The sequence below is a fragment of the Propithecus coquereli genome, unplaced genomic scaffold (genome assembly GCF_000956105.1).
Source record: "Propithecus coquereli isolate 6110/MARCELLA unplaced genomic scaffold, Pcoq_1.0 Scaffold306, whole genome shotgun sequence".
NCBI classification, from domain to species: Eukaryota; Metazoa; Chordata; class Mammalia; order Primates; family Indriidae; genus Propithecus; species Propithecus coquereli.
The window spans coordinates 1,329,860-1,355,187 of record NW_012148686.1 but is presented as its reverse complement, the minus strand read 5'-3'; the positions used below and the strand labels follow the sequence as shown (position 1 = coordinate 1,355,187).

The 25,328-nt window shown below is 44.5% G+C and overlaps 1 protein-coding gene across 2 annotated transcripts; it reads right to left on the bottom strand.

The window, feature by feature from the left end:
• Nucleotides 1-21,874: 21,874 nt before the first annotated feature.
• On the bottom strand, nt 21,875-24,985 carry AMER2 (APC membrane recruitment protein 2). 2 transcript variants are annotated; one of them, XM_012649885.1, is made up of 3 exons: nt 24,733-24,985; nt 23,614-24,497; nt 21,875-23,229 (listed from the first exon to the last, which is right to left on the bottom strand). In XM_012649885.1, the coding sequence occupies exons 2-3, from the start codon at nt 24,455-24,457 to the stop codon at nt 22,361-22,363; spliced, it is 1,713 nt and encodes a 570-aa protein (XP_012505339.1). In that variant the 5' UTR covers nt 24,458-24,497; nt 24,733-24,985; the 3' UTR covers nt 21,875-22,360. The 2 variants fall into 2 exon arrangements, with proteins under 2 accessions (XP_012505339.1, XP_012505338.1); XM_012649884.1 differs by having other exon boundaries at nt 22,181-24,497; nt 24,733-24,902.
• Nucleotides 24,986-25,328: the final 343 nt, after the last annotated feature.

The window sequence follows — 25,328 nt, the reverse complement described above, 5'->3', positions numbered from 1 at the left end:
AGAGAAGATTGTGGTTACTGCAGAGAGTGAACAAGAAAATTTGGGAAAGAGGGTGAGGAGGGGATCAGGAACCAAGAAAGATTATTGCTTCTATGAAGAATATCCCAAGGGTAGCAACAGAAAATTAAAACTGAAAACGTATTTTGTGCAAATCACATGCCAATTCACGGTGATCCATCTATTTTAAGTACTGGCTTAGTTATATGTGATTAACAGGAACACATCAAATCCAAGAAGGCGCACAACTCACAGCCCCTCACAGCAATGCCGTGTTTGTGCCTGTCTGGGGATCAGGCCAAAGCGCGCTTGTTGCATTTTCCCCGAGAGTAAATTTGCCTGCAGGAGAAGCTGGAGACCTCGCCTCTGTCCCTTCGCTGCAACCTGCCGCATGCTCTGTGTTTTCCTCACAAGTGCCTTCAGGGTAGTCAGGAATTTCCCACAAATCAGTACACTGTGGATGACACAGACACTTCCAATGCCAGCTGTAACTCTGTCTGCTGGAGGTCCATCGCTACCAACGTTTCTGCCTCCGCTCCCCACACCCCAGGGTTGGCTACCAAGTGCTGCTTTAAAAAAAAAGTCTCAAAACTGTGCTAATTGACTTGACTATGCATTCGTGCAATCCGTCCTCCCAATCTTTTATCCATAGGTACCTCTCTCCTCAGTCCCAGGACAGTTATCTTAAGTCCCTCCCCCACTCTGGCTTCCCTTTCTACTTTCAGAACGTAAGAGCCCTGCCTGTCCCGAAGCAAGCTCGTAGTTCAGTTTACACCTGTCGCCCTTACCTGCTCTGCCCCGTTTCCCCACCTTCCTTCGCTTGGGGAAATTGGGTTTAGTGGTTCCAGCGCAGCGCCCAGGGATGGAACAGGTGACCCACGGCTGGCTCTTCAGCACTCTGCGGTGATTGGATCAGAGGTGATCACATGTCCCGGGGGCTGGCCAATCAGAGTAATTCAAATCCCTGGCCACGGTGATGGGTTCAAGGATGAGCTTAAGACCTAAGTCAGCGTGACCCAGGTCAATGCCGAGACTCCGGCATGACCTCCAGGACGGAACCTCCCTTCTTTCTCGCTGCACTTGATCCTCGAGGACGAGTCCCATCACTGCCAGGGACTGAACAGTGGCGCCTGAGAACTGGAGGCAACAGAACAGAGAGGGAAAGAACCGAGATCTGATGGCTTTGTTTGAACTCCTAGATGCATCCCTACCTGAAACTAGCCCTAAGCTTGGACTTCCCACTGCACAAACCAGTGACTTTGCTTTTTGTTCCAGTCAGTCTGAGCAGGGCTTTCTGTGACCTGCTGTAGGGAAGTCCTGGCTAATCCAGTGCCCTGTCCCGTTCTCCAAAGCAGTCTCTGCAGTCCTTCACCGGGCCGCACACAGCCTGTCCCTGCACACTCAAGACGAAAGAGAACCATCAGGCACAGCCCCTGGCTTCTCTCCTCTGACTTCTCATCCACTGCACCTCCGCCACTGTAGCAAGTCATAAGGGGTGTCCTTCCTCCTGTCCAGAGAGAGCCTGCCACCTCTGCTCTGGCCCCTGCCTGCCCTCCTCCTGGACGTAGTTTTATCAATGGCTCCCTCTTACTTTTAGTTTTAGTCTCTCCTGCTCCGCGGTCTTGATCTGCAGCATATGAACTGAGAGGCACAAGAAGAAAGAAAGGGAGGAAGAAAGAGAGAAAAACAACTTTCCTTCTTCCGGAAGATCAGTCAATCTATTATCCTTTGCTTTGCTTTGCTTCAGAACATGTTCTGTTCAGAAATTTCTGCCCTCACTGTACTTTCCGGTCATCACGCCCTCTCAGCCCACTGCAATTAGCATGCGGCCCCTGCGCTGCCCGACTCTGCCAAGGCACTGGCCTACTTTCCGCACTTCCCCTTTCACAGTTGCTGCTGCTGACTGAGCCTCAATTCGTCCTGGCAGGCGCCGCTCGTAGATCTTACCGCCTTTCGGAGGCGCTTCCTCTGCTTTCCATCCCCGAAGCCAATGATGTGCAGCCTTTTTTTGGATTACAAAACCTGTTGAAAAGTTGACAAAGTCCACGGTTCGTTTCCCTAGAAACATGCACTTCGCATGGTGCTGGTCAAGGTTCTTGGTGACAAACTGCTCGGTACACGCCAGTGAGTTTATGCAGAGAGGGCTGCACCAAGGGGACAGAGAGTTCACATGATGGGAGGAGGAAATTTTCAGGCACCCAACACCATACAGTAGGACAGTTTTGCCTCTGCCTGGTGAGAAAGCCTCCAAATAAAAAGCTGTCACCCAGCTGCTGGCACAAAATGATCCGCCTCCACAGGACCTGTGCCGGCAAAGTGGGTGACCGGCACCCCACTCTTCTCTCCTCCTATTGTGACCACCCAGATCGAATCCCACCTGAAGTTCACTGTCTTCAGGTGAGCCAGTTCCTAATCAAGGTCTCCCACAAGCTCATCTTACTGGCAGAACCTAAATCTCGTCCCGAGTCCTAGCTTCAGAGAAGGGTGGGAGGTAGATTCCACCTTTCCAACTTCTGCCCTCTAGAAAGGGAGCTAATAGTCAATCTACTCTATCACCACATGCATGTAAATGTACAATTCAGAGACTGAAGTTTCAGAAACATATTTTAAGGTCACCTAAAGATATGAAATTTTTAGAAGGAGGAGAAGAACTGTCTTTTTATTCCTTATCCAAGATAATGGTAAATAACATTCTGAAATGACTCACAGTCTTCTGCTGAAGATGGAATTGTTCACTGTTGGATAATCCAGCTGTCAAAAATGGTGGACACAGACAGTTATGTCCACCAAAGAAATGTGTGTGTGTGTGTGTGTGTGTGTGTGTGTGTGTGTATAAAAGGATAAAAGCGCTGTCCAGAAAGTATCCAGCCATGTAACCATTCTCGTTACATTAACAATGGCTGGATACTTTCTGGACAGCCCTCATATATGCATGTGGGTATATATTAAACATATATATATATTTGAACAGAACGGCGGATCCTTGGGATCTTCAATTGAGACGATTCAATTACTCCTTATCTCATGTAAGGATGGCTCAGTGGTCACATTGAATCCCAATTCTGTTAGCTCCAAGCAAGCATGATTTTGAGCGATTCTATTGGTGGTATTTTCTATTACCTTGGAGAAAATCCTCTGGGAGAGAGGCGTACGGGTCTGGGTGAGTGACTACCTTAAAAGTCAGTTTATTAACACATATCCCTAGGATACAGGAAAGAATAAATTATGCCCTGGTGTTGTCCAGTGCTATCGTATAACGTTTCTGAACACTGTCTCCACCAGACACAAAGTTGCCTGTCTTAATAGGACATTCTTATCTCAAGGTCCTGCAAACATCACAACTCAAAATACCCCAGATTAATCAATTTTCCTTCCAACATTTGGTTTCATTCAACATTTCCTATTTCAATTAATCAACATCTATCCTTTATCCAAATTAGGAACTTCTGAGTCATCTGTCATTTCTCTCTCTCCCCTCTGTGATACCCGGTTGGTCATCAAGTATCATTACTATCTATCTTCTAAATCTCTCTCGAGTCTGCATCTTCCCCTCCTCCTCTGCACTTGCCTTCATTAATAAGGCCTTCTCAGGAATTATGAGCATCTCACCTGGAGTTAAGGAAAAGCTTGAATATAGGTTTCTCCTCTCCAGTTCCATCTCCATCCCACCTGTCCCTGGGAACGAGAACCAGACGGACATCTGACTTGCGACCTGCCCCCCTTATTCATCAAGCCATCTTGACGAAATTTGTTTCTCATCCTTGGACTTGAGTTTCTTCATCTGTAAAATGAAAGGATTGGAGGACATAATCTCCAAGGCCCCTTTCAGCTCAAACTTCTGGAATTCTAGTTCCAACAATTCTGCCTTGACCTACCTGTCTCCCAGGGTTACTGTGAAAATCAAGAGATAACGTATGTGTTTGAAACCTCCGACTTATTAGGTTTTAAATCTCTAGGCATATGATTAATTACTCCCAATTTTTCACTGTCACTTCTAACTGGCACTAAAGGCATGATAATAGCTAACATGTATTAAGCACTTACTGTGTGCCAGGTATTTTGCTAAGTTCATTATTTAATTAACTCACATAAAAAGGGAAGTCTGTCATCACTTACTAGTTCTTAGAATGCGGTCTGCCTGTTACCAGAGAAGCCACGTCCCCTGCACCGGATGCCCAGATGAACAGCCAGGAAATGTCTGTGCTGCACCAGAACCGCAGTGTCAGGGACTGATGAGGCGGGCGCCTCCTCCTGATGGGCGGCATTCGGAAACCAGGTCCCCAGAAGGCAAAACCACGGCTCCCCCTGCAAAGGCAAAGGACATAACCACAAACTCCCGGGCTCCGTCAGACGTCTTGCCTACCGCTCGTGGGATCGGAAAACCACCAACCCGCGGTCTCTCAGCCATCTCATTCCTCCCGCTGAGAGGCCGGTGCGCCTCGCTCTGCCATCTCTGCGCGGCCAGCCGGCCTCAATCACATTGGCATTTACTCACATTCACTCCCCCGGCCTCGCCACTCCCTTCCTCCTTGTCTTCCTACTTCAAATCTTATTCACGAAATCTCAGTCTCGGCAAAAGTCCTCTTCTCCCCGTCTCAGGCTGGCTTCCCCGGCAGCAGAGCTGAGGGGGGACTCCCGGGCCAGCGTGGGATTGCAGGAGGGCTCCTGGGAGCTTCCTTATGGAAGGACAGCGTGAAGCAAAGCGCAGGTGAAGGATGCGGCCTCCACGGATGTCTATCCGCAGCCTGGTCCCACAGGGGCTCTGGAGCAGCTATTTCCCCTCGAAGTCTGACCTGCCTTCGGTCCAGGCAGTGGGGCTTCTGCGTCCCCTCTCCAGGCACGGGGAGGGACGGGAGCAGCGTGCAGGCACACCTGGAGAGGAAGCTCCAGCAAACCAAAGGCAGAACTTCAGAGATGATTGCAGAGATGAGTCTACGGGGGCCAAGGAAAAGCTTCCCCTACGCCCTCTGAGGTTTTGCTGAAAAATCAATTCACAAAAGGGAGGTTAATAGGAGAAAAGGCTTACAAGATCTACTAATGTGTACACAGGGACCATCACAGAGTGATTACTCAGCTCCTAATGGGGTGCAGAAGCTTCTATACCGTCTTGAGGTCACAGAAAGAATGGGGCTTGGATCCTGCCGGACAGGTTATGGCAGGGGGAGCAGAGGAGGCCTGGCTGGCAAGGGTGGTCTTGCTCTGCAGGGGAAGCCTCATGGGGAGCAGCCCTCAGAGAGAACACATGGTGAATGTTCCTTTCACACCTTTATTTTTATTTTTTAGATTTACCATTTATTTTATTTTTTTAATTGACAAATGATAATTGCACATACTCAGGGGTACACAGTGATGTTTGGATACAAATAATGTATAGTGATCAGATCAGGGTAATTAGCATATCATCATCTCATGCATTTATCATTTCTTTGTGTTGGGAACATTCGGTGTCCTCCTTCTGGCTACCTGAAACCTTGTAACATATCACTGGGCACTGCAGTCGTCCTGCAGTGCTGTGGGACACCAGGCCTTACTCGTCCTACCCAGCTGTGATTCCGGATCCTTTAACAAATCTGTCCTCTCCTTTCCTTCTCGCGCCCTTCCAGCCTCTAGTACCCTCTGTTCTGCTTTTTACTTCGATGAGATCAACTGTTTTCAGCTTCCACGTGTGCGTGAGGACATGCGGTGCTCACCTGTCTCACTCTGTTAATCTCTCCTGATCCAGACCAGGAGGGCGGCGGAGCAGCGGGGCTGCGTCCGCGTGGACGCGAACCTCCCTCACCGAAGGCGGCTTTGCAGGGCTCCCGTCTGCAGGCCCGCTGAACAGCCACCACACGACATGTCAAAGAACACATTTGGGGATGAAATATTCTGCTCTCCCTCAAGTCACCATTAGCGCTTCACCTGAGCGGGGTGTGACAGCCTCCCTGGAGACCGGGCAGGGCCCCACTGGCGCCCGCAGTGCCGTCCCCTTTGCTGCGTTCCATTCGCCTCAATGGTTGCTCCTTTATTTCATTGCTTAGACAGCAAGGGTGCAGAAAATGTTTTAAAAGCTGGCACCAGATTTTCTACCAGGGAAGCACCTGCTTGGGAAAACACCTGGATTGGCCGCTTATCGGGGCAGGTTGAGAGCAGGGGCGTTAGGAAGATGAGGAAGCAAAGGGAAGCTGTGAGTAGGCAGCGCCCACAAAAGAAACCCAAATGGCCAGTAAGTTCAGAAACAGGCGCTCAGCCTCCCAGCTGACAGCTGCCGGGGGTGGAGAACCAAAGCCCTGCTCACTTGCCTCAGGCGGCTCAGGGCTTTGTGTGAAATATGTTCAGAGCTCCCTGAAACCGCATTTTTGCTGAACTGGGTTGCCCGCTGCTATGGTTTGAGTATTTGTGCTCCAAAACTCACCTTGAAACTTAATGCCCAATGTGGTAGTATTGGTGATTGGCAGACCCTCGTGAGTGGATTCATCCATTCATGGATTCATGGAGTGACGGGTTAGTGGATGAATGGGTGATCGGGGGAGTGGGACTGGTGCCTTTATAAGAAGAGGAGGAGAGACCCGAGCTGGCACGTGAGCAAGCCCAACCCCCTCACCATGTGATCCCCTGCATGGCCCTGGGACTCCGCAGAGAGTCCCCACCAGCAAGAAGGCCCTCCCAGACGTGGCCTCTCACCTTGGACTTGTCAGCCTCCATAACGGTAAGAAATACATTCCTTTTCTTTATAAGTCACCCAGTTTCAGGTATTCTGTTAAAAGCAGTAGAAAATGGACTAGGACACCTACCATTTGAAGGACAGCATTTAAACTCAAGGGACCATGTCATCACTTGTTACATCAGAAACACAACGGTATCGCCGTCTGAATTTTTAAAATAAAAAATGCATTAAACCTGCATATTCACCTGTGTTTGCTATTGACTTTCACACTAAAATCCATTGAGATGTATTATGTTGGTGCTATTGCTGTTATTATTTAATAGCTATTGAGGGAAGGAACAATATAAAGTGATTTTTTTCTGATGTAAAAGAGTAAAACAGGGAGAATAACTGACATTCCTGACTGAAGTCTGGAGTTTCCCTGAACTATGAGCGACTCCCACCTGGGTCTGGGGACCTCATGACTGTGAGAAGAGCAGGACCCTCCAAGCTTTTCCCCTCGTGGTACTCACAGAAAATGACAATATTTACACAGCACGAGAGGATCTGGGGACAGCCACATGGGACTTGGTAAACAGCATTACATTTTCTTCATTATACATCATAATTATGTCAAGAAAAATAGGATACAAAGAACCAGGGAAAGTATTTGATATTGACTTTCTATAAAACTTCCCAGCAAAATCTTTTCCAGAACTTCTCTGAGAAACTTGAGCTTCTGTCCTGGGCGTAGCTTGTCTCCTGGGTTTTGTGCGGTGAGTGGCTCCGCGTTCTTTCTCTAACTCCTCATAGTCACCCTCCAGGAGAAAATGTGTTCACCCAAATGGAGGATAAAAAATTGAAGACCTTTTTGCAAACCTTTCAAACATTTATAACACTTGGAATTAGGTTTAAAGAGCCTAAGAGCCCTTCCTTTTCTTTCATGATGAAAGTTCTTACAATAAAGCAAATGGGTTTTGATTCTGATTGTACTTTTTGGCCCTGGAGATTTTGCATCAGCAGGTGCTCGAGGACAGTGACTCCACTCAAAGTGCCCATTGGCCAGAAACAGACAAGCACACCAAAGGGAAGGCAGACATCAGGGCCTGGCCTCCTGGCCGCCCCCACCCCAAACGGGGCTGTACCTCGAGCCGCGAAGACCTGCTCCTTGGCCATTGGCAACACGAGCTCCACCAGCTGCTCCGCACCCTTGTCCGCCAAGCGGGCAGCTGAAGTCCATTGCCAGGTGCTAGATCACCTCGCTTGCCCTTCCTAGTGTGGCGGGGAGTCCCAGGTGTTCCACATCCGTCCTCAGGCCTCTGGGCACCATGGGATCGTGTTGGGTCCCCCACCTCTTGCCCAAGCCAATCTCTGACAATCCCCAAACCAGCCAGCTGGCCAGCCACTTCTGGCTGTGCCAGGCTGTGCTGCCCTGGGGCACACCTCTGAGGAACATCCAGTTAAAGCCAAAAGCAAAGAGCAGAAAAGTGACTCTTCAGAGAGACAAAGCTGCATAAAATAACTGGAAAACAAGTGTAGCTGGCAGAACAATTGGGCATAGAAGCTATGAGAACATATTATCGATTTTTATTTCTTTATTATAGATAATATGATAAGAATAAATTTTTAAATGTATTATACAGACCTGATAAAATTAAGCCTTTCTTGTTGCCGTATCCCTGTGATACTACACTTCAGTTCTGTGCCAGCCATGCAGGTTAGCACAGTCCCCCACAAGGTGGAGGGCACTGGCCCCAACAAGACTGTCCTCATTTCACATTTGTCAGCCACATGTTTGGGGGTCCTGGGTCACCCACATTTCTGACCAACTGACTACAAATTGGGGAGTTCCTATGACCCCCTCATGTTTCATAATTCACTAGAATGACTGAGAGAACTCAGGAAACTGCTATACTTACTATTATGGTTATTTAAAGGATGCAACTTGGGACCAGCCAAATGAAAAGACACTTGGGCAAGGCGTGGGAGGATCCTGAACACAGAGCTTCGTGCTCCCTCTCCTTGGAATTAGGCCATGTCGCCCACGTGGCACATAGATGTGTTCTTCAACCAAGAAGCTCACCTGAGAAGCCTCAGTGTCCAGAGATTTGATGGGGGTTTCATTATGCAGACATGTTTGATTAAGTCACTGGCCATGTGGTTGAACTCAAGCCCTCTTCCCCTCCCTGGAAGTCAGGAGTCAGGAGGTCACGGCTCTAAGCACATGGTTGATCTTTCTGGTGTGACCAGCCCCAAGCCCAGATCTTCTCATTAGCATAAACTCAGGTATGGTCCAGGGCCCCTCATGAATAACAAAACAATTCTATCACTCAGGAATTTCCCAAGATTTAGAGGTTATCTCCCAGGAGGCAGGAACAAAGATTAAACACATTCATTTTTCCACAATCATCCCTAATAACACTAGTTTACCTTGCATGACTCTTAGGACAAGTCTTCCAGAAAAAGCCAGTATTGTATGGATTTTCCCCCCAAGGGAAAATCAATGAATTATTGAGAAGATAATTTTGAGCTAAAGGTCAATATGAAGAAAAGCTGTTACGAGAACAAAAAATAAAGATGGCAAGGAGAAGGAAAGATTAAAACCAAAAGTCTGAGAAGAAATGATCTATTAAAAGATGCAAGTCCTTGGACTGGTGGCACCATAGACCATCTGAAAGGGTGGAACCCAGAACAGTTTCATTTTTTATTGCTATTTAAAGACGTTCAGGCTGAGGGACACTACTATTGTTAAACCATCGCTCTTTGAACCAAATGCCTGGCTTGGACTTGCCGGTGGATGGGGCATTCCACTTAGAAGAGAAGAAATTCACCTGACATTCACCAGGCAGCCCAATATTGTTGAGTGTGGTCACGTATCGGGCCTGGTGTGTTTCTGGAAGACTGGGAAAACAAGATGTGACTCGAATCTCCTGAAAAGCAGTCCCTGGGCAAAAGAAAGAGCTATAAGCTTGTTAAGAAACACATTACCATCTGCAAAGAAGTAAGAGACACAGATCTGTGAGACATTGGTGTCTTCTGGGACACACTGAGGTGCTAGCAGCTGACAGGGAAAGATAAAACGGTGATCACTGTATTCTTGCCTGCCAACTTGGGAGGCCTGTTCAGTGAGGAAAGACAAGAGGCAAAGATGTCGAGCTCGCAGGCCTTCACTTTCTTCAAAGTTAAGAAGCTTATAAAATAATATTGGGTAGGTGTGAGGTTTTTTTTTTATGTTCATTTCATGAAAATTGTGTAACTCTATACAAAAAGGAATATACAATTTTTCCTAAAGTTTGAGACCTTGATTGGGTCTGCGTGGTCCATTCTTCACTAAATATCAATTGCTTCCCAATGTCTGGACTTTCGGTGTCTGTAGGTAACTGCCTTCTTCACAAAAACTTTCACTGCTCTGATAAGTGAAGAGGAAGAATATTATTGTTAAAACTTTTAACAAATACATCAATATTTCATCCATTCTAAGATGCACATTTTCACAATTTTACATCTCTGAAGTTGGGTGCAACAATCAATTATAATTGTGTCTTACAATTATAATTGGTAACATTTTTTTTCTTTCTTTGTGATACATGAAAGAAAGGTGCATCTATAGCACCTCAGATTGAATGAAATATGGGCAATTGCTTAAAATATTGCTGCTCGACAAAACATTTAAAGTTGTAGTGTGAAGAAACCCATCGTCTTGAGGAGCTCGAGTGCTTCAGAAATAGGACAAGAATCAGGTGTCCAAGTTCTAGAATTGTTAAAGGATCTGAGAACTGCTTCAGGCATGTGAATCTACCTCTTTGAGATATATGTTTCTCCTTAAATCTCTTAAAGTGGTGAATTGTATTTATAGGGTTTTTAGGTGGTGAGCCACGTTTGCTTTCCTAGAATAAGGCCACCTTGATCATGACGTGCAGTTGGCTTTACAGACTACTAGATTCCATTTTTTCTAATAGCTTACATAAAAATGGTGCAGTCCACTATAGAGGTGTGTGTGTAATTTTCTTTTCTTGCTAACCTCAGATTGTGCATTGAACAGTGTTTTCCCTTTTCCATTCTCTTAAAGAGATTGTGTTAGATTGTAATTGCACGATCATTAGATGTTTGGCGAGATGTCCGTTCTGCCGTCTGGTTTTACTGCTCTGTTTTGTTTTGTTTGGTGGGGGAGAGTTTAACTACCAATTCAATGTCTCTAATAGTTTTAGGACTCTTTAAGTTATCTATTTCTTCTCAAGTCACTTTTGGTTATTTATTTATTTATTTAATTTTGGGATGTATGTGTTTTGTCTAAACTTTAAAATTTTTTGGCATAATATTTATAACATTCTTGCATTACGTTTTTATCTCTGCTGCAACTATAGGTATGCCCGTATCATTCTAAATCTTACTTGTATCTTTTCTATGTTTTTCTTAATAAATATTGTTACTTGTTTTTCAAAAGAATTAATTTTCATCTTTGTTGATCCACTTTAGGGTATCTTTGTTTTCTGTTCTATTACTTTTTGCTCTTATTCATATTTCTTATATATTCGTTCTATGGATTTATTGTTATTCTTTTTCTAACTTCTTACGTTTGATTAAAATGGATTCTTCACTCATTAATCCTCAGCTTTTTATCTTTTATAATCTAAGCATTAGAAGCCATAAAATTCCTTCTAAGTGCAGCTTTAGCTATCTTTCATGTCTTAATATATACTGTTTTCATAATTACGCACATCTAATTGTATTCTAATATGCATACTGATTTATTCTTTGATCTATGAGTTATTGAAATGTACATTTTAAAAATTTCCAGATGTATGGATTGACTCTAGTTATCCTTTTATTAGTAATTTCTAGTGCAGTTGTGTTGTGGTAAGAGGACATGTTCTGTGTGGAACTGATTTTTTGAAATGTGTCAAGACTTCATGGTTTAGAACGTAGTCAATTTTCATAGATGTCTTATTTGTACTTGAAAAGAATGTGAACTCTCTAATCATTTGGTCCAGGGTTATGAATATGTTCAAATGTGTTGCTCTAATTTCCTTTATCCTTACTGATTTTGTGTCTACTTAACCTGTCAGTTGCCAAAAAAGATATAAAAAATAGTCCTTCCCTCTGGTTGTGGATTGATCCACCCCCCTTGTGTTTCCCAACCCATTCTCGAGCATGGAACCAAAAGCTCCAGAGTCCTGCAGGGATCAGTAGTTACATCTGGGGGTTTCTGGCCTCCCTGCCTTGACAGCTCAATTATACATTTAAAGAAATAAAAATGGATTCTGTCTGGTTTTTAAGTGTTCTGTACAAAAAATTGTTCAAGTCTAGCTAACCTTCTGTATTGCCAGAAATACTTAAGCTCTCTAAGCCTCACTTTTGCATTGGAAATGGAAATAGTGATATCTGAGGTTGGGGTTCCCTAGGAAGTGACATCGAGGCAGAGATTTGCACGCAGGAAGTTTATGGGGAAGCGTCATTGGCCTTGGCAGAGAGGCTAATGGCCCACTTCACCCGCCCCACCACGCCTAGCCCAGAGCCTAACACACTAAGAACTCCCAGCCAAGTGGCATGAACCCATTTACTGTCACATGTGACAGATGTGACAGTTTTGTCAGATGTAAAACTGCAACAAGAATGTGACATTGAGCCTGGGATCACTCCAGTACCTGGTTAAGAGTTGCCTCTCGGCTGCCCAAGAGAACCAGAATCCTCTACAAAGTGCCCACGTCCACTGACAACGCTGAAACAGAGGCAGATCGTGGCAGAAAAATACTCTTCTGGGGAACAATATCCAAGACCCTCAGTGACCTTCTAAAAAGCCTCTTTTACCCAGGGCATGGGTGTACAAAGATCTTAGGAGCTGGGGAGGAAATGACCTCTGAAGTCATAGACCCAGAGCCAGAAAAACACAGAAGGGCTGATCTTAAGTGGGAACACCCAACCCACTGCCCAGTGGACCATGAATACACACCTTGCTGCTTCAACCCAAAAATACAAGCAGAAAGGGGTCTAGCTGCAGCCCCAGGCCCTGCTTATTGCCATGCTGCTATTGTTCCCTGGGACTGTCTCCGTCCCCGCCCCTGCTGCCTATGAGCACCTAACATATCCTAGAGTGTGTAGGACTCTGAGGGCACAAGGCCTAGGTATTTGGGGAAAACTCAAGGGGCAGCTTTCCGTTGCTTTTTTTCTCTTGGTTTAGATTTATGACATTAAACTCTTGTTCCTCAGGACTCTAACCTTTAGGGTTAAAGCTCTGCACACAGTGAAAACAGCATAAAAGGTAAAAATTGTGTACATCCTTAAGAGTTCTCTGAGAAGGCCCACGCTGGAGGCTGACATCTGTCCAACAGCGAGCCCAGCATAAATACCTCCCTCAGTTTCAGAATACATGGTATTTCTCTGACTGAGCGCGAGTGAGGTTGCCTTGAGTCTGGGTGCCATGTATAATAGTGTAAAGACAGTATCATCAATAAATTCCATAATTCCACGTCCCACTCAGGGCAGACTGTCTGTGAGTCGTGTTCAGGAGCTGATGCTGACCGAGGGGATGATGCAATAGATTGACAGAGCTCAGACCTTGCTCGTTCATTGCTTGAAATAGCAGAAGGCTATAGCTATAGCTTAGCTATAGCTCAAGGCTGCATAGTTACATTTTTTTGGGTTAAAGGCACCAGTGATTTATGTCCCCCGTACTAAACCACCCAGCTATCTGCCTTTAGTTATGGCTGCGCTATTAGAGCCCATCCTCTTGTCTGGGAGAAGCTCCACTCTGAGTGACCACCATTGCATCTGGCTGTTGCTCTGTTAGCTGCTGACTCCCTGGCAACTCAGCCACTACTCTGGACTTCTACATAGACTAGGCCTCTAGTCCCACAGTCTCTCCTAATCATAGGTGGCCTCTTAATTTCAGAGTCACATGTCTCAGAATAATACACACTCAAGACCACCTCCACTGCTGTTTGTTTCCCAGTTTTTACACAAGCATACTTTGTCTCTCTACAACTCCAGCCCAATCAGAGAAGACCATATTTATCTCTACCCTATATCAAAGCAAGTTCTCTGTTGAAGAATATTTTAACCCTAACCCATGAAGTTTTAATTTTCACAAATGCCTTTTTTTAAAACAAAAGGAGCTAAGTTAACATATATGAAAAACATGTCCATACTATGTCTTGGACACCTATGTTTCTGAAAGTTAATATTGGTACAACTTCCCTATGAATTAAATCTCACTATCTTCATTTTATAGGGTAAAAAACTGTGGCTCACAGAAGTTAAGGAATTTGCCTTGATTCACAGAGCCAGGAAGTGTCCAAACCAGAATTCAAACCCAGGTTCTATTTGATTCCCAAACTTGGGCTCTTTTTACCACACCTTCAAAGACTTCATTCAGGTAAGTCTCGTGGCATCTCTGAGCTTTAATTTCCTCACATCCTCACTGAAGGGAGACTGGGTTAAGTTATCTCGAGGTACCTTCCATGTTAATTTTAGGAAAAGAGAAGAAGAGAAGAGAAGGGGCAGGGAGAGAGTGGGGAGGGAGTAGAGATTTTGTGAGCTTCCCATCTCACTATTTCTGATTTGAATAATGCATATTTATTTACCCTGATTGTTTACTGTGACCCCTTTGAAAGTTTGTCTTCATCATGTTCTACAGATAAATATGAATTTTTCTTTGTATTTAAGAGAAATGTAAGCCATTGTGGTGTGAACAAGCGTATTTTAAGGGAAGTATAATTTATGCAGCCTTTAATTCTTATTTTTAAATTACAAAATGACACAACCTCATTATTCTTTAAACTGAGTTTCAATATACTATGAATTTAAACCTGTTAGACACAGGAAGTGGAAACATCACCAACACCAAAACAAACAAAGTCTTTAGAAAGGCTCTAGTGGCCTAGTGTGGCTGCTACCTCTCAGTCACAGATTAGCAGGCCTCATGAGGGATTATAAGGGATGGTGATTTTCTGAGTAAAGGGTTCAGAAATCAGATCAAAGTCAGAATAACAAACAAGTTTTTCAAAAGGCAGCTGCCCACACCAAACAGTAATTTTTCACTTGTTTACAAAGTGTGGAAAGAAATGTGGGCCACCCATTGGTCTTCCCACAGGTCACATACACGCATCTCATTGTCATTATCACCATCGCTAGTATAATTTCTAAAAATTGAAAAGGCTGGAAATAAAATTGACCCTGGAGAAATAACAACCAATAGAATTCACTTTAAATGCAAAGAAGCAACAAAATTTATTGACTGAATTAAACACAACAGTTAAAATGGCAGTGTTGTATTTTCATTTTAAGATGTTTGAATGAAACAAGAAAAGTGCTATTAGTCCAAGCTTCTTACATTCATTACAAGAGTGACTATGAAAAACAGCAACATGCACAATGGTACATATTCACAAGATGGAATTATATCAACAAATGTACAAAATACCCAAAATAAAATATTTACAGGTTTAAAAATATAAACATCGATTCATCTATCCCATTAAACCATTGGAGTGGAGAAGGGAGAAAAGACCCTATTGCTATTTAGAATCCATTTTTAAAACATAGTTTTAGGAGACAATTTTTGATGTTTTTCAGGGATTTAACATTCTATTATAAAAATAATATCTATAAACCTACTAACAATTTTCCTCCTGTGCACAAAAATAATACAGCCAAAAGCTTGTCCTCAAAGACATGCCTGACTTTCAGGAAAACTAATTATAGAAATGGAGTTTCTCATTTGGGTTTTCTTTGTTATTATTTTCAAATAACCTGCAATTCCCTATGTTACACTGAGATACTTCGTGTAAATAACTTGGGCAAAACCTGAAATTCACAGTGAGCCTGCTAGGTAGCTGGTATCAAGCAAAAATGACAGGAATTTTCTTTGCCTATAACATCAAAAGAATTTTCCCTGACTTTCTTGATAAATCTACCACTATCAGATCCTCCATGTTCAGTTAAATTGATCCTGGAAGCAATGAAAATGTTAAATATTACTTTGTTAGCATTTCTCCTCCTTTATTTAGAAATAAATGTGTGGTAGGAGATCAATGATTGTAATGTAGATATTTGAGGAGGTTCATTAATTCCTACAGGCCACCTGGGGCCATTTCATGACACATTAATAAGTATTTTCTGTGTGTCTATCCCATCCCCCTATGCAACTGGACCAGACATTTTTAGTATTTCTGCTTTAGTTTATTAAATGATCCAGGTGTAAAAGTGTCTGATAAAGTTTAATACATCTCAAATAACTAGGAACCGAGGCTATATTTTATTTAAAATGTATCTCTTCACACGGAGCAGAAGGTTACTCTACCCAATTATTGAATAATTTCCAAAAATTATCCCAGTTTACCAATACCTACCTTACATGGTTCTTGTGAACAGTAAAGATAACAATGTAAAATAAAGCTAGAGCATCATCTCTGGCACCATAGTAAACATATGGGATATGTTAAGTTATTAGAATTAAATATAAAATACTCACATTCATGGTGACTGGCTTATTGAAGGTGTTCAATAACTACTGAATGAATTAATGAATCAGAAAGTATAGACCAGGATTCAATGGCTGTAGACAGAACATAGGATGAACTACTTTTGAAAGAGTTAAGTGCTTATTTCTGGTGTTCAGAACTGTATTAAGGCAAAGGATAACTCACATAGCTGCCATTTAAATAAACAACACAGATGACAAGGGTTGGTGAAGATGTGAAGAAACTGGAACCTTCTGTACCATTGGTAAGAATGTAAAATTGTGCAACCACTTGGAAAACAGTATGGAGGTTCCTCAAAAAATTAAAAATAGAATTACCATATTACCCAGCAATTCCACTTCTGGATATTTATTTGAAAGAACTGAAATCAGGATCTTGAAGAGCTATTTTCACTCCCATGTTCACTATAGCATTATTCACGATAGCCAAGATACGGAAAAAACCTACATGTCTGTCGACAGACAAGTGGCTAAAAAAATGTGGTATATATATATACACACAATGTGGTATATATATACAATGTGGTATATATATACAGCTTTAAAAACAGAAGAAAATCCTACGATATGCGACGGCATGGATGAACCTGGACGACATCATGCTCGGTTAAATAAGCCAGTCACAGAAGGACAAGTACTGCGTGATAGTCCACTTATGTGAGGCACCTAAAACAGTCAAACTCACGGAAGCAGAGAGCAGAATGGTGGTTGCGGGCTGGGGTGGAGGAAATGGGGAGTTGCTTGTCCGCGGGCATAGAGTTTCCGTCCTGCACGATGAATAAGCTCAAGAGAGCTGCTGTGCAACACTGTGCCCAGAGTTAACAACACTGTGTCGCACACTTAAAAATCTGTTACGAGGGGAGACCTTTAAATCTGTTAAGAACGTATTCAATGTTCCTACTACAATTTAAAGAGCACACACAGAACACCCAGAACATGCCTAGACTGGGCTTATGGTAGGAAAACAACGAATGAAACAAACGTGCTTGGAATGACTGAAATCCTGTCAGGGAAGAAGTATTACCATGACAACAGAAGAGATTTCTGTACTTTCCATGTTAATCCTGGAAAGGAGAGGACACTTCAGAGGGAAGGCCAACTGTTCGCCTACTAACTGTAGAACAGTGGCGGGTTTCCCCGTATGTGACTGTGAGCACCATCATCTCAGACACAAAGCAATTTCCAGCTGCACGGACATGGCTTAGCTCTTTCTGTTGAAAGTGAGCTGGTAATGACATGAAGCAGTTCTCAGCTCTTGTATTACTGAAAGTCACTAAAGAGTTTGTATCCCTGTCCCAGAGACTGGGGGGAGGGGAGAAAGAGCTGGAAAGGGATAAAAACAAACAAAAAGGATGAATGAAAGATGCCATACCAGGGAGACAATATTACCCACCCCATATGGCTGTTAAGAGGACTGAGTAATTATTTGTAAAGCTCCTAGCAGCACCTGGCACATAGTAAGTATTCAACAAATGTTAACTATGGTTATAATTACTATTTTTTAGAGGCATTTCTGTGGTTTAATTCTTACCATCCTTCTTCAACCTCACGCCACTCTGCTCCACCCCACGAACTATGAGCAACAGATACAAATACAAAAAAAGGTAAAATAAAATAAAGGTGTTTTTTAATGAATATTAAGAAAATCCAGTTACAGCACAGCTATAGGTGAGCTCCAAACTGAATGGTTTTTATTTAGTATTAGATACAGTATACGTATGCCCCATAAGTATGTGTTGCGTTGGATTAAAGTAAATATCAATCGTAAAAGGTACCCAATTTCAGTTCTAGAGGCTTCGTGACTATTTTAATCTTTCCTTTTGCAGTTCGAGAAGAAACTCCTTTCCGTAATCATGAAAGTATCTTTCTGAATCACCTCTTAAAAACATTATCTGCAGTGAGATATTAACATTCCTTAGAAGTGGCTATTGTGGCAACAAACTGTCTCCTTTAAACCGCTATCACAGTGAAAGGCTCTTTGAGAAGGAATCCAGGACAGCCGTCAGCAAGTCTTCAGAGCAAGAGAGGTGGCGCAGTCAACGGCCGCCTGCGGAAGGGGACCCGCACTCACACGTTACACTGACAATGCTACAGCTTGCTGCTTTTTACGGAGCACACGCTTGTTTTCTGCTTTCCCGCTCAGGCTGTGTAAGATACCAGTCTGCCATAGTAACCTTCTGTTTCCCAACTCTTTTTAAAATAGTTTTGTGGAATAAATTGGAAATTTCTAAGGCTGGGTTTACACAAATAAGAACTGCGTTGTTTATTTCTGGATCTGCCTAGAGAAGGGGCGAGGCAAACTGGGTTATCTGAGGTATTTGGCTGACTCCTGTTACTTCACCCAGATACTCTTAACTGGCTATCCTCAGTGGCAAGAAGAAGCAATTGTGATGCTTTCATCCTCATGTTTAATAGCACAAAATACTTGAATTGATTTCATAACAGTAAGGGGAGCAAAGCATATGTGCATGTACTGGAACATCTCTCAGTAGAAGCCAAGCACAGAGCAGCCAAGTCCATGTATTTGTAATTCAGGAGAGAAATTCAGAATAACTGAAAGCAGAGAATGGCTTCCGCCATGCAGATGGTCCGAACATGCTAACACCATGTGAAGTGTCCCATCACTGCTGTCTGAGGGCACTTGGCAAACATGATGAGCTACGTGAACCAACCTGTTCACACTCTTCACACAAGCTAACAGGAAAGAGTCTCCCTTGAAAATTAATCTGACAGAGATGTAAATAATGAGGACTCTTAGATCAAAGAAATCTTGATACCTGATACCGTCTTTTTACTTTGATAATTGTGTAAGCAAAGGGATATTTGCATATTTGTTTAAATGCAAATACCTGAATACTACTTCTGAGATTAATAAATAAACCCTTTAAACTCAGTAAGTCATAACCATAAGGTTATCATAGATGTTAAAGACTTTATTTAAACAGGCAGATAGTTTGTGGAAAATGTATTTAAAGGAAGCCCTTAATGTTCTATATTCCATTGTTGTTATTAGGTAAAATAATAAAAATCTATGTCCTCTTATGATTATTTAAGATGCTGTAGTAAAATTTCTCCCAATTGGTGCTAATGGGAGAATAAAGGCATCAACCACCATGAGTACTAAAGCAGATGGTTTCAAGAAACATTGTACGAGTAATGTAGATATTAAAGTCAGGCTGTCTTTGTGCAGAGCTATTAAACTGACTGATAAATTCTGGTCCAACAATTGATTTGGCTTTTTCCTCTCTAATTTGGGCAACTGTTTGACGAAAGAAACTCAATCAACTAAGTATCTTAGAATCATACATACATAGGAAAGATGTCATTAGCCCGTATCCAATCCTTCCCCTAAAAAGTCAGCAAATATGGGCCTGTATAATCCCCACAAGATCATTAGATAATGCATTACTAAAAATTAGAATGTAAATCTAGCAAAATTCTAAAAAACAATCTCCATGAACACAAATGAGAGAAAGTAGTCCTTGGCACAAGAAAGCAACTAAGATCCCTTTTTTCACAGTTGGAAAAGATTGACAATCTACTCTTCCTGCCAGTGATTTCCCACCAAGAGATGGAGGTCATTTATTTCATTGTCCAAATCCGTCATTTGACTGGTATGGGTGCAATTCGTAAAGATATAGGGTTTAAAAAATGGAAAATATGGAAAAAAGAATTTTAAAAAATATTTTTAATGTTTTCATAACTTGTTAATTGACAGGTCAGGGGAAATTAAGGTAAACTTTGCTAACATTTTCCTTTACTTATAAAGAAAAGACACAGCATAATGGTGTAAGTGAGGAAAAAAGTCCTAAAATTGTGAAAACAAAGATAGTTTCTTCTAGTGCTTAAGAAATAGATTGCCTTCCCTTTTACAAACTATTCTCATCAGTTTTTCAGGTACTCTTAACTTTCCTGTACAACTGAACAAATGAACAAGCATAACTTTGCGGTCGATTCATGCAAAGGAGAACATAACCCTTGCAGAAAAATGCACAAAAAGGAAATAAAGGTCCTTTGTTTTACAGCTAGGAATAAAATTTATTCTCTCTCCATTCACTGGGGGAAAATGAATGTATTTTGAGTCTAAACAGTAATATTAGCATGAAATCTAATTTAAATCCTTTTCTCAAGACAGAAATAATCTCTAAAATATTTCCAAATCTATAGGAGTTGTCTTTTGTCTGTTAGTTTGCACACAGTTGAGTGCATGAGCACGTGTGAGTGGGAGATGCTCGTATGAATTCCTGGTGATGTGTTTAGAATGCTTAAGGCTGTGTCTGTATATAGGGCCTCATCTATACACACAAGGAAATCAAGTATTAAAACATTACTTTGAAATAATGTTAAGGATCTGAGACAATGCGATAAAAGCCAGTCCTCTGACTAATAAAGAAATTCAGCAAACCTCTACCGCCTCTTCTAATTGAATCACTGCAAATTTAAAATGGGGAATGGCCTGTTTTCTGCTACTGGCTCAAACGTGTTTTCCTTTGATGCCCGTTTATTTTGTTACTTTCTTCATATTATTAAAATAGGTTTTCATATATTTAACTAGCCTTCTTCTTTCCTTTACAAAACGGAAAACAAATTTAAAAAGCACATCGTAACAGTTCATTACTTAGGCAATCTCTCTGGAAAATGAGAGTTATACAGAAGTGTTCATGTCATTTACATATGTGTAGTTTCATTTGAATATGTATAATCTTCCTGATACGATGAATCAGCTCCTAGTAGAAGCTCTGGTCTTTTGATTAAATACACCGAAGTGCATTTCAAAAAGGATATTAATTTAATCATCAGACACTAACAGCATTCTAGGAACTGCTTCAGTTTCTCATTCAAACTATCTAGGTATAGAATAACCCTTTCTGAAATAAATGTTTCATCTGAAATATTAGAAAACATACATATAAGCAAGCCACTTTTCAAAAAAAAACTTGGCATAAAGTGTTTACAATACATAAACTTGCCAATGTCATACTCTGAACATACATGTCTCAGTCATAAGTCTATAAAGCAAAAGTCAAATGATATGAAAAACTATATCTTTCTATTGTTTTTCTTTATGTGTTCCTCATTTTGGACTCAGCATATTGAAGAACGGTTGGATCCAAAATTTTATAATCAAGGTAAAAATCTCTGTAAACTAGGATTTGGAGTGAAAAACAGACTCTCACCCAAGACAAGGCAGAGCCATTCCTCTGGGACATCAAAACAATAGCTTTTTGTTTGTTTGTTTGTTTGTTTGTTTTTGAGAACTGGACACCCCATATAAAACAAAACCAGAATTGCTTCCCATTACAGTACATAAAAGAACACCAATGGTTTGGGGACAGTCATCATACCTAGCTATAAGACCAGATTTTATATTCTACGTTATTGACAGATTATAAAATGTCAACAGCTGGATAAACTGTAAAATATGCATTATCTTCACATTAGAAGGTTTCAGTTTATAAAAGACTATCTATTGGCATTTAATGGAATCTTTCCCTGATCCTGATTTCTGCACTGGGGGAGGGGGTAAAAAAAATGCAAAAACCTGCTTTGCTGAGCCTTTTATTTCTCTCCAAACAAATACTCTAAACCAACCAAAAACTCTCCTTTATTTTCCTAATGGTAGGTATTTACCTATTTCATACCTAGCAACTCAACATAGGGAAGTTTTCGGCCAATCAAGGATCCCTTCTGCTCATCAGGTGAATACCTGGTGCTTTCAGCTTTGTAGGTGTTTTCCACACAGTGATACAGCAAAGGGTCTTTTTTTTTTTTTCCTGGAAAAGAAAAGAAAAGGAAAGAAGGAAGGAAACGTGTCCCGGAAGAGGGGAGCTGCTCTGGTTCTGCAGTGGTTCCTCCAGGCCTTCTGCACGCTGGTGTAGCCTGATATCCTGGCGTGACTCTAACTTAGGTTTGGTTAAGTCCTGTTTTCTGCAAAGGCAAGTAAAGGTGACTTCCAAGTGTTCAGTGCATTAAAGGAAAAATTAAAAAAAAAAAAAAGATTTTTAAACAGGTAAAAAAGAAAAAAAGTGCTTGAAAATAATTCTCAGGGACTTATCTGGAGAGGAGAATCCCAAGTGTAGCATCCCTCTCTCTGCTGTACCCTGCCCCTGCTCACAGCACAAAGACCTCCCCGTCGAGGCTCTGCAGCAGGGGCGGGCCTACAAGACTTTCTTTAGGGGAAGCAAAACTTAATTTTAGTGGTTTCCAGAGAAAAGTTGTATTCCTTGACATGTGGCTCATCCACCTCGGCCTGGGAGACCTCACAACTTTTTGGCACTGTCGTGGCACGCCGCTGCCCTGATGGTGGTTCCAGCCAAGCCCCGGCTGCTGACTCTGCGGACCAGCACTTTGGAAACTGGGATTTTTGTTCTGGGCATCTCACTCCTAACTGGCTGCTGGTGCACAACAGGATGGCTGGATGGAAGGTTCGCGAGATGCTTGATGCTGATAGGTATTTTAGAGTCCTTCAGCAAACTGCCTGGTGTTCGCAGTGGACAGGTGATGGTGCCTGGAGACACGGGCTTTAACCGGGACAAGCAGGGCGTCTCCTCGCTGGCAGGAAGGACTGCTGGGCTTGCGTCCGGGTCGGCGTAGAGGTCGTAGAGCGCATCTCCGCTGTAGCTGTCCCGGGCGATGCTCACCTTTTTACCACCACTCGTGCTGTCTTCCTCGGGGCCTGGAGTGGTCGAATCCCAGTATCCCTCGTCACTGTTGGGGACGCCTTCCTGCTGCTCCTTCTCCACGTGCTTGGGCTCCTCCTTCGGAGGGGGCTCAATGGGAATCCGGTTGAGCCTCCTGCGCTTGACCGAGGACACGTCCTTGGCCGCTTCCACACACCTGGCGTCTTTGGAGGTCTCGGGCACCCCCTTGGTTTCCAGCGCAGGGGCCGCCTTGGCCGCTGCCTCCTGGGGCGCTTGTCCTTGGTCCTCGGTCTGGGAGAGCATGTCCCAGAACTCCTGGAGATAGGTGTCGTCCACCTCGTCCGGGCTGGCCATCTCCTCGCCGCCTCCTTGGTAGGCCACCACGCTGGGGTTCTTTTTAGAGAGAACTGGCTTGCCTGGCCCGGGGACATGCTTGTCACAGCTGGGACCTGCCTCTTCCTCTTGGTCTGCAATAATATCTCCACAGCCTGTAAGAGAGTCAAAGCTTTTCAGTGAAGTCACGTCAGAAAACATCAAACAAATACGATCTGCCGATGGGTCTGAGGGCGGATCAACAGAGGAAGACGGGTCAGGGAGGGCGGGCGCCCGGCCGCTGCCACGTTCGGAGTCGACAAGGGGGACAGTCTTTATCGGAACGTCACCTGTCCTGGAAGCGTCCTCGGCCGCGCGGACCTCGCCGGCCCCCGGCTCGGGCGGTGCGCGGGGCTTCTCGGCGCGCAGGTGCGCCGCGGCGGCGTCCTCCGCCCGGGCGCCTTTGTCGCCGGGGTCCCCGGGGCTCCCGGCCTCTCGGCAGCTCCGCGCTGGGGCGCGGCCGGCGGAGGCGGGCACCTCCTCTCCCCCTCCGAGCTCACCTGCTGGGCCTCGCGGGGCGTCCTCGCCGGGGCGCTCCGGCTCGCGCGCGGCTCTGGGCGTTTCCTCCTTGACGCACTCCAGGCTGGCGGTGAGCGAGCCGGGCAGGATGAGGCCGCCCGGGCCGGCCGCGCGCGCCCGCGTCTCCTCGTCGCGGCCCCGCTTGTCCTTCTTGTGCCAGCGCATGCTGCTGAAGAGCCCCTTCAGCCCCCGCTTTTGTTTGCCGCCGGCCTTGCTCGCGTCCGCCGGCTCTCCTCTGCCGGGCTCCGACCGCCCGTTCTTCTTCAGCAGCGAGAAGAAGCTGTGCGACTTGGCCACGGAGCTGCCGGCCAGCGAGCCCACGCCGGGCCCCGCGGCTCGGGGGGGCCCGGGGATCGGCCGCCCCCCGCCGCTGTCGCCCCCGCCGCGCGGCTCCTCCTTCCTGCCGCCCTCCAGCACCAGCACCTCGGCCAAGCCGTCGTGGGTCCTGCTCCTCACCATCCCCGTCGGACCCGAGCTTTTCCCATCCCCTTTGTTTTTGACCCCGAAAATGCTGGGCATGGTGCCACCCGATTTCCTCTTCTTGAATAATTTGAAAGCGGCTTTATTAATCTTCCCCGACGGCTGCTCGGCGGCCGGCGTCTCGGCGGCACAGTCACAATGCAAGTCCATGTCTGCCGCGAGGGCCCCGGCCCCGGCCTTCTCCTGCCTCCTGCAGACCCCCGCGGACGCGCGAGCTCCGCCGCGCTCGCTGACAGCCTCGCCGCCGCCGCCGCCGCCGCCGCCGCGGCTCCGGCCCGTCGCCATGGAAACCGAGCGGGCTAAGCAGCTTTCGTCAGCAGTGGGCTCGCGCCAGGCCACTGTCATCCGTGTTCTAAATCAACCTGAGCCGCTCGCAACGCCGCCGCTGCTGTTGCTGCTGCTGCTGCTGCTGCTGCAAAAGGAACGCACATAAAAGACCATCTCCCCTCCCGCGAACGGCTTATATAATACCCTAACCCACTTCCATCCGACTTGGCTCGGCGCTGCATAGTATTTTTTTTTTTTTTTTTTGGTGGCAAGAGCAAGCAACACAGCCTCGAGCTGATTGCAGAAATTAGAGTCATAATTATGGAATTCAAATGCCATCAAATCTCACCCACCTTCAGATGCCTCCTCTAGATGTGTTCTTTCCGGGAGCCCAATCATGGACCATGAAATGCCTCCAAAAAGGATAAAGCAATTCAACCCGACACAAGATGTTTATTCCTCTTATCTATCCTAGACTTCATCTTCATGCCTTTCCCAAGCCCTTCATGTCTGTTCTCAACATTTGGGTGCTACGCCCAGCACGTGTGAAGCTTGTCTGCCCACCTACACCGTGTCTTGTCCAGCGCTGAGCACAATCGCTAGGTCAATGTTGCCTCTTTGTTACTGTGTTTATGATTTTTGTTACAAAAGTACCGGCCATCAGTCAGTGAGCAACTTTCAGCAATGAAAGCACAACAGTTCATGGGGGTGGAGGTTGCCTGGTCCTTTGGGACAACCATGGCTTGTATCCCAGACTCCAGCAAGCAGGAGTTGAAGTCACAGAAGGCACTGCCCAGCCCACATTCGATCACAATGGGCCAGCTGACAGAGAACACAGCCTGGCAATCTCAGGTCCACTCCACAGGTGGGCCTTGGAGGCCCAGGGTCTGCCCTTTCCTTTTCTACTCAGCAGGACACTGGCGTTATTCCTACCACCGCCACCCCCAAC